The sequence below is a fragment of the Mastomys coucha genome, unplaced genomic scaffold, assembly GCF_008632895.1.
Source record: "Mastomys coucha isolate ucsf_1 unplaced genomic scaffold, UCSF_Mcou_1 pScaffold9, whole genome shotgun sequence".
In the NCBI taxonomy this organism is placed as follows: Eukaryota; Metazoa; Chordata; class Mammalia; order Rodentia; family Muridae; genus Mastomys; species Mastomys coucha.
Window position 1 is genome coordinate 64,295,573 of NW_022196915.1, and position 14,614 is coordinate 64,310,186.

The window sequence follows — 14,614 nt, forward strand, 5'->3', positions numbered from 1 at the left end:
AAAGGCAATGCTAATCCTAGTGTCACCCTCTCTTTCTGCTGTATGTGGATCTCCATATTGAGCTCTCAGCTCCTTCTCCAGCACCATGTCTGCCTGCAGGCCACCATGCTTGTTGCCATGATAATGGACTAAACCTATGAACTATAAGCCAGCCCCAGTGAAATATTTTCTTTTATGAGTTGCTATGGTCATGGTGTCTCTTCACAGCAACAGAATGGTAACTGAGACATTAAGTACACCTAATACTCAAGAGGTCACTTTCTTTTGCTAGGAATACTGAAACCATTTCATCCTTTGGTTATACCTGCTACAGACATTTAAGGGTTTAATTTCAAGACGATCTCCCACTGGTGGCTGACGCTCTGTAGACTCTACTAGAACACCTCCTCAGTGTGCAAATGTAACTTTAACTTTGGAATAAAAGCATATAACTCAGTTATAAAAAACACATTGTAACTATGTTTGTGTTTTTTGTGTTGATAGGACCCAGGACCTTCCATATGGCTATGGATGGGCTCTAGCACCAAGCTACATCTACACCCCAACCCACCATTAAAAGTTCTACAAAAGCACCCTGCTGCCCAAGTTCTCTTCTGGTTTCACTCTGGTTTCAGTTCTCACTCTAACCCGATGGATCTGTTCATCGCCTCTCTGCTCCTTTCAATAAATTCAGTCCTATTTTGTTAATTTACTGAACTACTTTTCTGCCCAAAGTCAGGCTTTCCTTTTGTGACATGTCTTTTATTCTGAGTTCTGAACATTCTCATGTGCTTTCACCAGAATGCTTCAAACGAAATCTCATCAGGGATTCCCCCATCCCTGAGCTGGAGAAACTCAACACTGTTCAACCTTACAGCTGAGATGCTAAGTGCAATTAGAACATTACAAGCTTTGGGGCAGTTACCCATTGCTTCTGATGCTCGGAACTAGATTCTTCCACATAGAAACCTATTTCACACTCATGATCCAGGTCACAAGAACAAGCCAGAATGATGCAAACTCCATCATCTGACTCCTTGCGCATTGCTTCAGGGTTGAGATAAACTACATTGAGACCCCGCCCTCACCTTTCAAGAAAAAATTGCCATCTTGAAAGGGATTTTAAGCACCTGTCCAGCCAGTTTCTTCACCTGTAGAATGAGGAAAAAAAGTCATTCCCATGTCTAAGGTTAGCTCTGAAAATGAAAAGATAACGTAGTAGAGTGTTTGCATAGGTGTTTAGCAAATATGAGGTATAATTATAATGTTAGTCTGTGGGGTTGGAGAGACAGCTCAGGGGTTAATAGCACTTATTGCTCTTGTAGAGGACTGGAGTTCGGTTCCCATTACCTGCATGGTAGCTCACCATCATCCATAACTCCAGCCCAGTCTTATCTCCTTGGGCACTAGACATGCATATACCTTCGTGCAGGCAAAATATTCATATACATCAAAATTAATCTGAAACCAAATAAATAAATGAATAAAAAATAAAAGGGGTTGTGAAAATGCAGGGGTTTTGTAGGATGGCAACTCAGACTTCAGTATTGAAGGTGCTGCTCTGCACTGCTGGCCAGAGCACGGGGATGGGTTATTGTAGCTGGAAGAGAACTGAATATGACTTAGTGAACTTGCATTTCGATTGAGCAAGGTTCTTTTACTTATATAAAAAAACTTTTACTAAGTTCTTTTGCTCAGCAACAACGACAGGAAGCAAGAAGCGCTCAGCTGGGAATGATAGCTGCTCAGCATTGGAAGGGATGCTCGCCTTGCCTACCATACCTAGCGCTTTTGCTTGGAGGCTGTAAGGTTGCTACGATCCAGGTCACTTAGAGTCTACCTATAAAAAGGAGGCCAGAGAACCTTCTTAAAAACGTCAGTTAATAAATCATAGTGACAGAGATTTTAATTTCCTAATGCATGTAATGACCCATTAATAAAATTCTGGCCCATAATTCACAAAATGTTTTTGACAACTGGATGATACTGACCTAGTGCTAACAGTATGTGCTGTTTGGTAGCGTTACCTTAGAAACAAGGGAGGATGCTGCTGACACATAGACACCTTCCATCAAACTCTCCCACAGCCAGAGGTCAGTGCCCGGGAGGAGCTGGGGAAGTCGTGGGGACAGTGGCACACCTCCCACTGTGGACAGAGCAGCCTCCCTGGAAACGTCTCTGCAGCTCACCCTAAGCGGTCCGAGCCACAGAAAAATTTGACATTAAGGATCTGGGTGAGTTATCTGTTCCCACAAACATCATTAAACTATTTTAAGCTAATTATGAAGGATGTTGAAGATCAATCAAAGAAAGCTATTGTCTGTATTCAAGGTTTTCCATGACAACCAAAAATTTTCCTCACATAGACATGCAATCTTTAATGGCCTTGTGGGTAATCATAAGTAACACAACTCTTGAATTTCCTTGTTAATAGAAAAGTTGAAGGCAAAAGTCACCTGTGTTTAAAAGTATTTTTCTCTATTTAACCATTTGCATTTTAAGAATGAATGTATTCTGCACCCTTACCACAGTGGTACCAAGTGAAACGTTTTAAATGTTGTTTGAATAAAGCACAGGGCATCTCTGAAGACTAAACAAAACAATGCCTGCTACAATCACCATTCTTTCCCCTGCACCACATGGTCTGCCTTTCACATTGCACTGCAGACTGGCAGAGCAGACTGTGATCTAATTGGCCCAACAACCCTCCCTCTAACCCCCAGCTGTTCATCAGAAGTGCACATTCTCTGTCCAGTAATTGTGTTTTTAAAAGGTCTTCCTTATTCTCAGACTTAAGCTCTTAGAGTAAACGGAAACTACAATATCAACAAAGCCCAATTGAGCAGAATAGGCAACGACAGGAAACACAGAAAAGCAGTCTTTACTGAAGATAGGTAACCATTCAAATAAGCTTTTTACAGATGAGGAATTGAGGGTAAATAGTTGGTCAAAATCCAATTTTAAAGCTATAACACCATTCAGAGAATTACTACTGAACTACTTTGACCCCAAATGGCAGTAACATGAACTGAAACTCTGGGAGCTTAGGCCCCAGTACCTGTACTAAGGGACCATCACAGATCTTGTGTTCTCTCAGAGTTCCAGCTCTTCTTACGATATGATATGTGTTGTTATTTGTTTTGTGTCACTTCCTCATTCTGAAGCATTTCTAAGTCTCCCAGGCTGGCTTGGAACTTGCAGTCCTCTTGTCTACCCTGCCCAAGTAAAATGTGTCCCACCGCATCTACCCCCTCGGTGACTGATTTTTTTTTTTTAAATAATGCCTAAAGCTGATATGATAAAGGGTCAAAGTCCTCTGATAGAGACACAAAGGACTCCCCTATGAATCTGGTAGGCTCTCCAACTCTTAGATCACTGAGCATGCAGAAATAATGCCTTGACAGATTCCAGACCCAGGATGAAATGAGCAGCTCCCATTTCCTGTCTCCAGCTGTGGGCGAGCATGCTCTCGCAGCTCTGTGCAGACACCTATAGAAAGAGGACTTAAGGTCCAGCCAACAACCAGCTCCACCTTGCAGCCCCATGAAGTGGTTCCTCTAGCCACAATGATGCTGCATGGGATGGTGATGAGCATGCCCACTGCGTCAGACCCAAATCACAGTCAAGGGTAAGAAAAACAATTACTGGAATGTGTACGAAATCTTAATCCCAGGTTTTCTAAAAGATAAAATGAAGTGGGGGAAATAAATGAATATATTTTAAACATTTGCTACATGCTAAATTACTTCTACACCTTTATCCTCTACAACCTCTGTCCTAGACATGATATTTTTTCTATTTTGCAGATGAGGGTTACAGACTCACAAACTAAGTAACTGTGCAAGATTACATAACTGGAAGAGAAATTTCAAAAAGAAATCTGACCTCAAGGAGCATGCTTAGCAGGGAGGTGAAATGAAGGAGACTCCACGCTCCTGCTGGGGCGATGCAATTCCGTCTTACGAGGCTTGCTTCCACAAGCACTCCCTCCATTATTTACTTTGAGCATCTCTGCGCTCGAGTCACAGCAACTGATAGGTCTAGTTCTGCTGATTCTGATTTCAGGAGAAACAATTCTGATTTACTGATTATGTGGTGTTTTGTAGTTTAGGGTTTTTTTTTGTTGTTGTTGTTTTGTTTAAGCCCAGGGTTCTATCATTTGTTTCAGGAAAACCCTCTCGAGTACTGAGATTTTAAAACACACTTCTCTTACTGCACTTCATCAGCAACGATCTGTACCTGTCTGGTAGTATTCATTACTTGTATAATTTATCTTTTCTCTATATAAAACTTATTCTGGGTTCATAACTGGTTCATACATGTGACTCTCAGAGGACCCACTACATTAAAGTATGCATCATAGCTGGGTCAATAAATATTCATAGAATGAATTATTGAACACATATACAGCACAGGAAGACCATAATCAAATGCAAAGCTTCTTAGATTTTCCCAGCTCTTCCTGGCCTTTCCTCACAGGCTAGTTTGGTAAATCCTTAGTCATGTTAGTGGCTCTCCACATCCTCATGCTTCAGCTGTAGGGTCTCAGAGAGCAGAGTTCCCCTTAAAGGTCCAAACACTCACTACAAGTCACCATTTAGGAAGTCATATACATTTGGGATCTTTTTCCCATGATGTACTGTCATCAAAACATTTAAAGGCCTTGGCATTGGCAGAGTCCCAAATTCCTCTAAAGCAAGAGACAGTGCAGAAGCTTCGAGAAGGAAGCTTCGGCTCTGCCCAGAAATACCAATGCCATCGTGAAGGTCAGACCTTTCTGTGAGTGTTAGAGGCAGAGAGAGGGTTAGACTAACATCACCACGGTCTTGACAAGTGCCACGTCTGTCACATATGAAATAATGTGGAAAAGCACCAGCTACAGAACGGATGAAGTCCCTTCCAGAGGAAACTTCCAGAGCAAGGCTGCAAGGCTTTTATTGCTGCACACTTAAGGACAGAGAACAGACTTGGTCAATATGAGACATGGCCACGGTCCACATTCCTCTGAAGGACTTTTAAAGTCCTGTGTTTCCTTTTCCCTTGGTATGGTCCTTCAGCATCAGTTAGCTTTGCTGGATGATTCGAGCAAATCTTTTGCTTCATTTATTTTGGATGCTAAGTAGGGAGATCCACCTGGGAGGACAAAGAGAAATGAATGATTAAGGTTTACGTCATTACTGACATATTAAAGTCAATACAGGAAAAACATCAATTCAGGTATTTTTCTCACACATTTTTTCCTGAGAAACTATTTTATATGATTACCAGAAATCAAAACAAAGTTAAACTTACTTAGTGAAGTATTACAGGTACCCAACAATCAAAATACATTTTACTGAAAAAAAAAAATTAAGTAATCACTTGAAAACCATTCACTAGTTATATAGTTACCACATAGAATATCTTCTAAAATTAAGTATATTATTAGGTGAACGAAATAACAGTTTCTCCATAGCTACATTTTAAAATCAGTAAATATTCATCCCTTTACGAAGGAGGTAAATCCATCTAAGGGGGTCTTTTCATGTCTTATCATAATTTCAAAAAATAAATGCATGCATAAAAGGCATGATATCTAGTGGTATGAAAATGGACAAACAATAACAGTGATAGTAAAAACAACACCAGAAGAAACTCTCCCTGTTTTCTGAGGCAATTCTATTACAGCATTTATAATGGAATCTTAGATTTACAATGTCCTCAAATAAAATTAAATCAGTTCTTTTTTAGAGTTCTTTGCCATGAATTCTTTCTAATGGAAACAGCAAACTGAGGTGAATCTCAAATACAGAGTCGTTATAACCATAAGCAATGTGTATTTGATATCCCAAACTCCCAAACTTTCACATCAAAGCTACACATCAAAGCCCTAACTTCTATTCTACAACACCGCCATTGCTTAATGCTTGAGCTAATGACCAGATTGCAGTGCCCAGTCTCTGCTTTTATTTTGTAATATTCTCTTAAGTACAAACTATCTATGGCTGTTGAAAACATGGGAAAGTCTCAATAATGTTTGAGAAATCAAAAGCACTTAAAAAGTGTATGTATAAACTATCTTGGCCTTAGACAGGCTTTCTATTGCTACCAGCCTGCCTGCCACTTTATGAAGGAAAAGCAAGCAGAGAAACAGATCAACACACAAGCTACAGTAGAGCTGGAGGAAGCCAGAGTTAGCCTTCGCCCTTGAGGATACCACTGACATTTTCATATCAAGATCAGAAGCACGACAAACATTTAAGGAATGTAGCATACAGTGACCCCAGTGCACAATGAGACTTACAAAAGGAAGGTCATAACCCTTGTGGGTGTGAGTAAGTTGATTTCATGATCATCTCTGATAATGACCTTGGAACATTCAAGGCTTGTCTTTATCAGCTGCTTAAATGTCTGACTTAGCAAGGAGTTGCCAGGCATTTTGTGTACTCTAAAATCATTAAGTGATCTTAGATATAATCTTTAATTGAGCAATATGCATTCTGATTATTTAAATTATAAGCCATTATAGGGTCATAACAGAAAACAGATAAACAAACCAAACAAGAGCTCATAAGAGTAAAAAGACTTATTAAACGTTTTATTTATTGATGGTAATTAATGCCAGATGAAACAATGGTAGTTTATTCAGAGTAATCCTGAGTTCTCTGCCACTTCTCTGAAGTATGGAGACACCAGGTTTGTAACTTCTGTACTAGGTAGAAAATTCACACTGGCTCTCATGACTCTCAATCTATCCCCCTGGACCTGGAAGAGTCCCTAAGCCAAAGCTACATTTCTTATGCTCCCATCCATGCTAGTTTAATTCAGAATGAGTTTTTACCAACTAGAGACATCTTATGTTACCTATATAAAATATCTGCTTCTCGCCCCAAATCCTAACTGACAGCAAGATATAGAATGCATAGCCTATAACCAACAGAAAAAACATACTCTTTAATTTTCCAGTCCCTTGCAGTTTGGGGGGATGAGTCCCCTTGACTCACTCACTAATTACACACATTTCCTTTCCTGATAATCTGTATATTTTTGTACCTCCACTAAATATGGCTATTATTAGCCCTCTTGTTTAAGATCAACCCTTCTTCTGAATACAAGTAAGAGAGCTGAGGAGAGAACAAATACATCGGTATAAAAGCACCAGAAGTTTCTAAGTTAGGCAGTTCTTCACTACAGACCCCTGATTGGGAAAGTGCACAATGTAAGCCTATCAGTTTGCTTTGCTTTTCCTGTATGGACCAGAGACTAATTATGCAACTCCACTCTTCTCAAATTCTGGAAAAGACATGTTTAATCCATGGTGATAAAAGCAGAGCCATCACTGCCCAAGCTGGTAATGGACAGGAACAATACAGGGTAGACCCTTAGAGTAATGGGCATGATCTATGGACATGATCTAGGTCAAGGATTACATGGGTGGAAGTCTTTGGCCAAACTCATCAAACTGCACATTTAACTGGCATATACTACCATATACTACATTCATATTTGATGAAGATTATCAGATATGGTTTATTTATTACAAACATTAGCCTAGGAGATGTTGGCTAAAGGAAACTTTGTTTTCAAATAATATAAAGATTTACATCAATAAAAAAAAAGTGAGCTTTGCTTTGCTAAGTATCAGGAAAACTGCTTTGAAGCAAAATGAAGTAATAGAGATTTCAGTGTTTTAAGTATGTCAACAGGATAAAACAATGAGATCTAGATTTTGTACATGTCTAACATCTTATATACAAAAAGGAAAAACACAAGCTTATAATCACTGAGAAGTTTAAGGCACTTCTCTCAATAATTCATTGAACAACTAGAGAAAGAGTTAGAACATCAAAGTGAGTAACAGGATGAGCAAATATGATTGAACCGATGCACATAAAACATTCCACCCTACGAAGCAGAGTCGACTCTTAAGTTGCAAACTTATAACACTTTCTGAAATTCGCCAAGACTCAACAGAATAAAAAAATAAAATAAATAAAAATCAGCCGTAAGTGTGAGTTATCCTCTATCTGCCCTAAGGGTGAAGTGGAACTGGGATGAACAGGTTCCACGGGTCTCCACCAGCCAGGAAAAGCCAGAGTGTTACCATACTTACAAGAGAAACTAGGTGGTTTGGGTCCCACTACCTGCAGCAGCATGCCAGGTGGGTCCAAGGTCCAGTGATGAATGCTTCAGGAGAGAGAGCTCTTCCCTAAATGTTATAGCTCAATAAAACAAGCACTCTCCAACCATCCTTGGTGAAATAACTGTGTGCTTTATTCCATGTGGACAGGGACTATAGAAATATTGCATGGGATAGAAAGTAGCATGGGATTTAGGGATGGATGCTTCCTATTGGCTTACTTTGAGATGTTAGTGATGCTCTATTTGCATGGGGAAGATCTCCAGGTGTTTTCCCTACATGACTGATTGTCATGGTTCTCTCTGTAGGGTGTCACGGTTATGCCTTCCAGAGCAGGTAGAAGTAGGCGGGGATGAATACACTTCTACTCTTCTCAATTCTGAAATTCATGGGGTCTGAGCTCACTCAGCCTTACAACTTCTTCCTTCTGCTGACATGGTCTACTTGTCCCACAAGTGTGTTCTGTTGACAGTGACCAGCCAAGTTTAGAAACCAAGAATGCTTTTAAAATGTTATAGATCATTTCCATATACTTCAATTTTTCTAGTCAATCCATTTGTTGTATTTTTAAAAAGACACCATGGCTAGAAAGAGCTCAGAGGTGAGGACACTTGCTGAGCTAAGGTCCACGAGCCTCTATCAGTAGCTGTCTGTTAGCTCTGGCTCCAAGAGATCTAAGGATTCTCTGCACTCTGACCCTTCACTCACATGCATATACCTACATGCAGACTCAGACACCTGCACATAATTACAAAAGTAAAACATTTTTAAAAAGTCATCAGAGATCGAGCTAGAGAAAGGACCCAAGGAGCTGAAGGGTTTGCAATCCCTTAGGACGAACAACAATATGAACTAACTAGTACCCTCAGAGCTCCTAGGGACTAAACCACTAACCAAAGAGTACACATAGTGGGACTCATGGCTCCAGCAGCATATGTAGCAGAGGGTGGCCAAGTCAGTCATCAATGGGAGAAGAGGCCCTTGGCCTTGTAAAGGTTCTATGCCCCAGTGTAGGAGAATGCCAGGGCAAGGAAGTGGGAGAGGGTGGGTTGGTGAGCAGGGGGAGGGAACATAGTTTTTTTTCCCCCCGGAGGGGAAACCAGGAAATGAGTTATCATTTGAAACGTAAATAAAGAAAATATCTAATAAAAAAAATCACCAGAGATCAAGTGGAAAAATACAAGTCATGTACAATACAGTGGTTGAATAGCACTGACACACAACTCTACACTAGTAGAATTATGACAGAAACCAACCACACACCTAGAGGATCTCAATGTTTAGAAATAATTCACATATAAAATGTCAGAAAACAAACTAGCATTCAAGAGAGATTCAACAAATTCAAAGTTGTTTCTTTTAAAACAAGAAGGAGGAGGAGGAAGAGGAAGAAGGGAAGGAAGAAGACACAGAGGAGGAGGAAGAGGAGGGGAAGAGGAGGAGGGGGATCTGATGCCCTCTTCTGGTGTATCTGAAGAAAGCAACAGTGTACTCACATACATAAAATAAAAAAACATTTTTTTAACACTCTTCTGGTATGTCTGAAGACAGCTACAGTGTACTCATATAAATAAAGATAAATAAATAATTAAAAAAGAAAAAGAAAAACAAACAAACAAACAAAAGAAAACAAAAACACCCCAAAAAGTAAACCATTGAAAATGAAAACGTTAACATGAGCCACTTTAAAAGTAAAGATCTCTGCTCATGAATGAACAACACTAAGCTACTGAGAGGAGATATTTGCAATACAAAGGACTCTTATCTGGACCATTCATATATGTAGTTCCCATATGTCAATAAACAAGGACACGCTCGGTATGCATAGTGGTGCACTCCTATGATCCAGCACTAGGAAGAGGATCAAGAGGTCATCCTTGGGTACATAAGGAGTTTGAGGTCATTTCTTAATCCAGGTATTGGTTACATTGCTGGGTCCACTCTGTAGTAATTTATTGATTTATATACTTTCATGGATGTGTACTTCAAGTTATAAAGTTTATGTCGACACCATGTGGCCTGATGACATTTCAAAGCATCAGTGTTGAGCAAGCTCTGACTGAAGCCATTGGCTGGGGAGAGCCACTCCAATGCATTGCCTCACTGAACTCTCAAACTGTTATCAGTACTAATTTGCTTCTTTCCCATTAGGTAAAGAGACCAAATTCACACAAATCTACCTGGTTAACAGATGCCACAGAGCCTGTACTCTTTAGTTACCATCTCACACTACATCTTATCTTACTTGTTACTGGTCACTTCTTTCTTATTTGATTCAAGCCCATAACCTGATCCCTGGTCCTCTTCTTACTGAGAACACTGAAATCATGTCCTTGTGATTAATCTTGTAAAGCTTGAGCCTGGCTACCATTAGGTAACCACATCTCAGGTCTCTCTGGGTTACCCAGACCACCCTGAGCAGACCCACCCTGAGCATACCCACCCGGAGCATACCCACCAAGGGGCACTGAAAGGCTGGAGAATCTTAGAATTTAAAATGAGGGCATTTAATAGAAATGTATGTATAATATATAACCTTTACCTAAAAGGGGGCATGGAAAACCTCTGCCACAAGCCAAAAAAGGTAGAGTAGCTAGTTCCAGGAACTTGGCTAACTCAGAGCCTCAGGGATCTGGTTCCCGATACCTGCCCCTCCTGACTGATGCACAATGAGGGCGGAACTAGGAATGAAGGTCTACTGGTTTATGAGACTCTCCACCCCGTCGACCAGTAGATGAAGATTACATTCTTAAAATGAATATGTTCCCTTTCCTGAATACCTTAGGTTGGGTCCCTCTGAAATTTTCCACTGTTTTTATGTTATGTTTCCTTGGTAACCCTCTCCTTGCCCCCAGCTTGTGGTTTTTCCCTTTAAATACCTCTCACTTCTTGTGTTCGGGGTCGAACTCCTCTGGCCAGCATGGTCATGAGATCGACCCCGGTACCGGTCTATCCCAAATAAACCTCATGTGATTGCAGCAAGTTCGGTCTCTTGTGAGTTATTGGGTGGTCGCGTCATCCCGAGACTTGAGTAAGGATCTCCCCAGTTCTGGGAGTCTTTCAGCACGTCTTTGTTGAAAGGAATGAAAGCAGGGTCACTATCTATCCTTGTGCTCTACAGAAGCCCCTCCCCAGACACAGGAGGCAGGTGAAACCCTGTAATATAATGTATTCTCATGACCAGTGTAGCCAACGACATAGAAACAATGAAAGGAGTGCATAGTCTTGGCATGTGGTTCCCCAATTTGATAAGGGATATCCAAGGAATGTTAGAGCTGATACCACACCCAATGGTGAAAGACTGGAGTTTCCCCTAAGGTCAAATTAAAAACAAGGATGTCCATTTTTTTTAAAAATATCACTTGTATTTAACATTTTACTGGGATTTCAAACCATGGCATTTGGTAAGAAAAAGAAGCAAAAGAGAAGAAAGTAAGAGTTCAAAATCTCTATAAACAGATGATATGATTTTCTATACAAATAGTCAAGAGGAACACACTCAAAAGTATTAAAATTAAAGATTTCAAGGTTGCAGAATATATGTTCAACACATAAAAATCACTTCATTCCTATACATTTACACTGAATAACCTGAAAACAAAGCCAAGATAATAACCCCATTTGCAACATCAAAAAGAATAGGAAATTAGAAGCACAAAACATGTGATCACAGAATATTTAAATACATGAGAAAACATCCCACACCCATGATCAGACCACTTAACACTGTTATAACAGCAAAACTCCCCTAATTGCTCTATAGATTCAGATAATGCCCATCAAATGTCCTTTGTAGAAACTGAAAAGCTGACAGTACAACTCACCCAGAATTGAAAGGTACCCAGAATAGCCCAAACACAAGAATAAGTAGGGCTAACACTGCTCAATGTGAACATCTTTCAAAGCAATTACAATCAAGGCCTTGTTATACTGGCACAACGACAGGATCAATGGAATAAAACTGAAAAGTTGGAAGTGTGGATCTGTTTGGTCTGTTTTCTACTGCTGGGATAAAACACCATTGCCAAAGCAAAGCAGGGAGGAATGAATGGGTTTATTTACTTTATACATCACACTCACAGTTGAACACAGGATCTCCAGCAAAGCAGGAACCTGGAGACAAAGAAGTGGATCAGAGACCAGAGAGCAGCTTTGCTTACTGGCTTGCTCAACTTGTTTCTTATAGCACCTAGAACCACTAGTTATGGAGAGGCACTGCACACAGTGATCTGGGCCCTCCCACACCACCCATCAATCAAGGAAATGCCCTACCCATTTGCCTACAGGTAACATGATGGAGGTATTTACTCAACTGAGATTCTTCTCACAGGACTCTAGCTTGTGTCAAGGTAACCAACCAACCTAAGCAGGAAAAGAGTTCCTTTTTGAGGTGACTGGAATGTTCTAAAGTTTGCTGTGATGGTGGCTGTTAAGTGTCTGCCACTCTGTCACACACCATTGAGATATATACTCATTAGCCAAACAAACAGTAGATAAGCACCTTATCTCAACAAGGTGAGTTTGAAACACTGCTGCAGGCTCCGAAGTGTGGGCTAGACAGATGTTAGCTGAATGAAGGGTGAGAACAGAAGACTGCGGCAACACCTGGCTTTTAATAAAGATGGTACATCCTCCACACAGACCAAGACTGCACAAACTTTCTTGTAGTTTTTAACACGAAGGAGCCTTGTGGGCTTTGAGAATACGTATATTCCATGTTTTTCACACCAAACGCTGCCAGATTTCTGTCCTACATTTATATAATTGATTTAAGAACCTAAAAGAAAATTTATGTTGACTTAAGTGAAATGTCTTCTAACTTATCAATCTCTCTAGTTGATCATTTTCACTGATGCACAGGCTTGCTCAAAATTACAAGTGTTTCCCCCACACTCTTTTCTGAAGTGCTCAACCCTCTCCTGCAGTTACTCCAATTCTTTCCTCCTGTTCCTCATAAACAAAAAAAATGTTTTAAGTATTTTTGTTTCTAAATCAGTGTCAGCTAAAACTGTCTTAAGGTCATAGATTCTTCTCCTCTTCTGTTTTTGTTTGTTTGTTTTTTCAGAGCAGGGTTTCTCTGTGTGGCCCTGGCCATCCTGACACTCTCTCTGTAGAGCAGGCTGGCCTGGAACTCAGATTCGCCTGCCTCTGCCGGGATTCTCCTGTGTGTGTCTGGGTCCTCACTGTGGTACTCAGCTCAGCTGGTTTTCTTAAATGTCTTCCTGTCTCAGCTTCCATTATACTATCTTCTTCAACCATCTCTTACTGATCTTTCCTTTTCTAATTTATACATATTGGAGATCCATCTCTTTTCCCCATCTCTCTTTTCATTTTCTTTGACTTTTAAGGTACTATTTTCATAGTGCTAAGAATTGACTCTAGGTGTTTTGTATATACTACATAAGTGCTCTACCACTGAATTATACCCCACATCCACAACACACAAACAAAAACATGGAGACAAAGTCTTACTATGGTACCCAGCCAGGCCTTGAACTTGCTCTGGACAAGTTCAAGGCAGAGCTCCGGATCTTTGGCCTTAGCCTCCACGTTGCTGAGACTTAAGCCTGTACCCCAAGGCCTGACCTCCATGGCTTAAGACTGAGTGCAGACTCCTCTTCTGCACTCTTAAGTCATCCATCTTTCTAATCTCTAATCCTACCTGGATTGTCTTTTGAGTATTTCATCCAACACAAAGGCAGTCTTCTCCAGTCCTGTCTATAATCTGCTTGCCCCTCCAAGCCTTTTTTTTTTCCAATAAATTGCTCTACTACCGGTTTAATTCTTGTATTCAGAACTCAACCAGAAATAGTGTATTTACAGCATCAACTGAGAGAATCTCAAATACATTGCTTCACTCTGTCTTCAAGTAGTTCATTATACATAATTCCATGTAGACTTCCAAATCAGCCTTCTAAGCAGTCTATTAAGTCAATTCACCTGCCGGTCAGATGCTTCCAAGTGAACTCTTTAACTTCTGCTTTCAGTAACAATGGAACAGCTTGTTAGAGACTATTCACATTGAAAGAAGACAAAATCAAAGACAAAAATGACACACACACCCCAATAAAATCAAAGACAAAAATGACACCTCCCCCAATAAAATCAAAGAAAAAAATGACCCCCACCCAATAAAATCAAAACAACAAGTTCCTTCCTGTTTCTTAACACCAGTCTCAGTGCCCAAAGGTTCTGGAAGAGACGAGGAAGTTGAAAAGATTATGATGGTATTGTGGTATTTACTGTTGCCTCTCCCAGGCTATTTGCTTGTTCTTGGTTTGGGAAAGAGGCTAAAACACAGGCAAAAGTTCAAGGGCAGGACTACTCACTATCCCAGGATGTATAAAGAAAAAAAACTAATGGCAGTATAGTACTAAGGCTTTAGGATCCAATAGGGGTGAGGAGGGGGCAGGGTTGAAGCAAAAATCTCATGATTTAAGTTTTCTCTCTGTACTGGCTGGTTTTGTGTGTCAACTTGACACAGGTTGGAGTTATCACAGAGAAGGGAGCTTCAGT

General features: G+C 40.3%; 1 protein-coding gene across 1 annotated transcript in view; it reads right to left on the minus strand.

Moving 5' to 3' along the window:
* Positions 1-2,844: 2,844 nt before the first annotated feature.
* The window catches only part of Dnajc15 (DnaJ heat shock protein family (Hsp40) member C15), a 56,799-nt gene continuing 45,029 nt past the window's right edge, over positions 2,845-14,614 (minus strand). Inside the window, exon 6 of the mRNA XM_031361128.1 lies at positions 2,845-5,112. Within this exon, the coding sequence (XP_031216988.1) occupies positions 5,039-5,112 (74 nt within the window). The 3' untranslated portion in view covers positions 2,845-5,038. The remainder of the gene's footprint in view (positions 5,113-14,614) is intronic.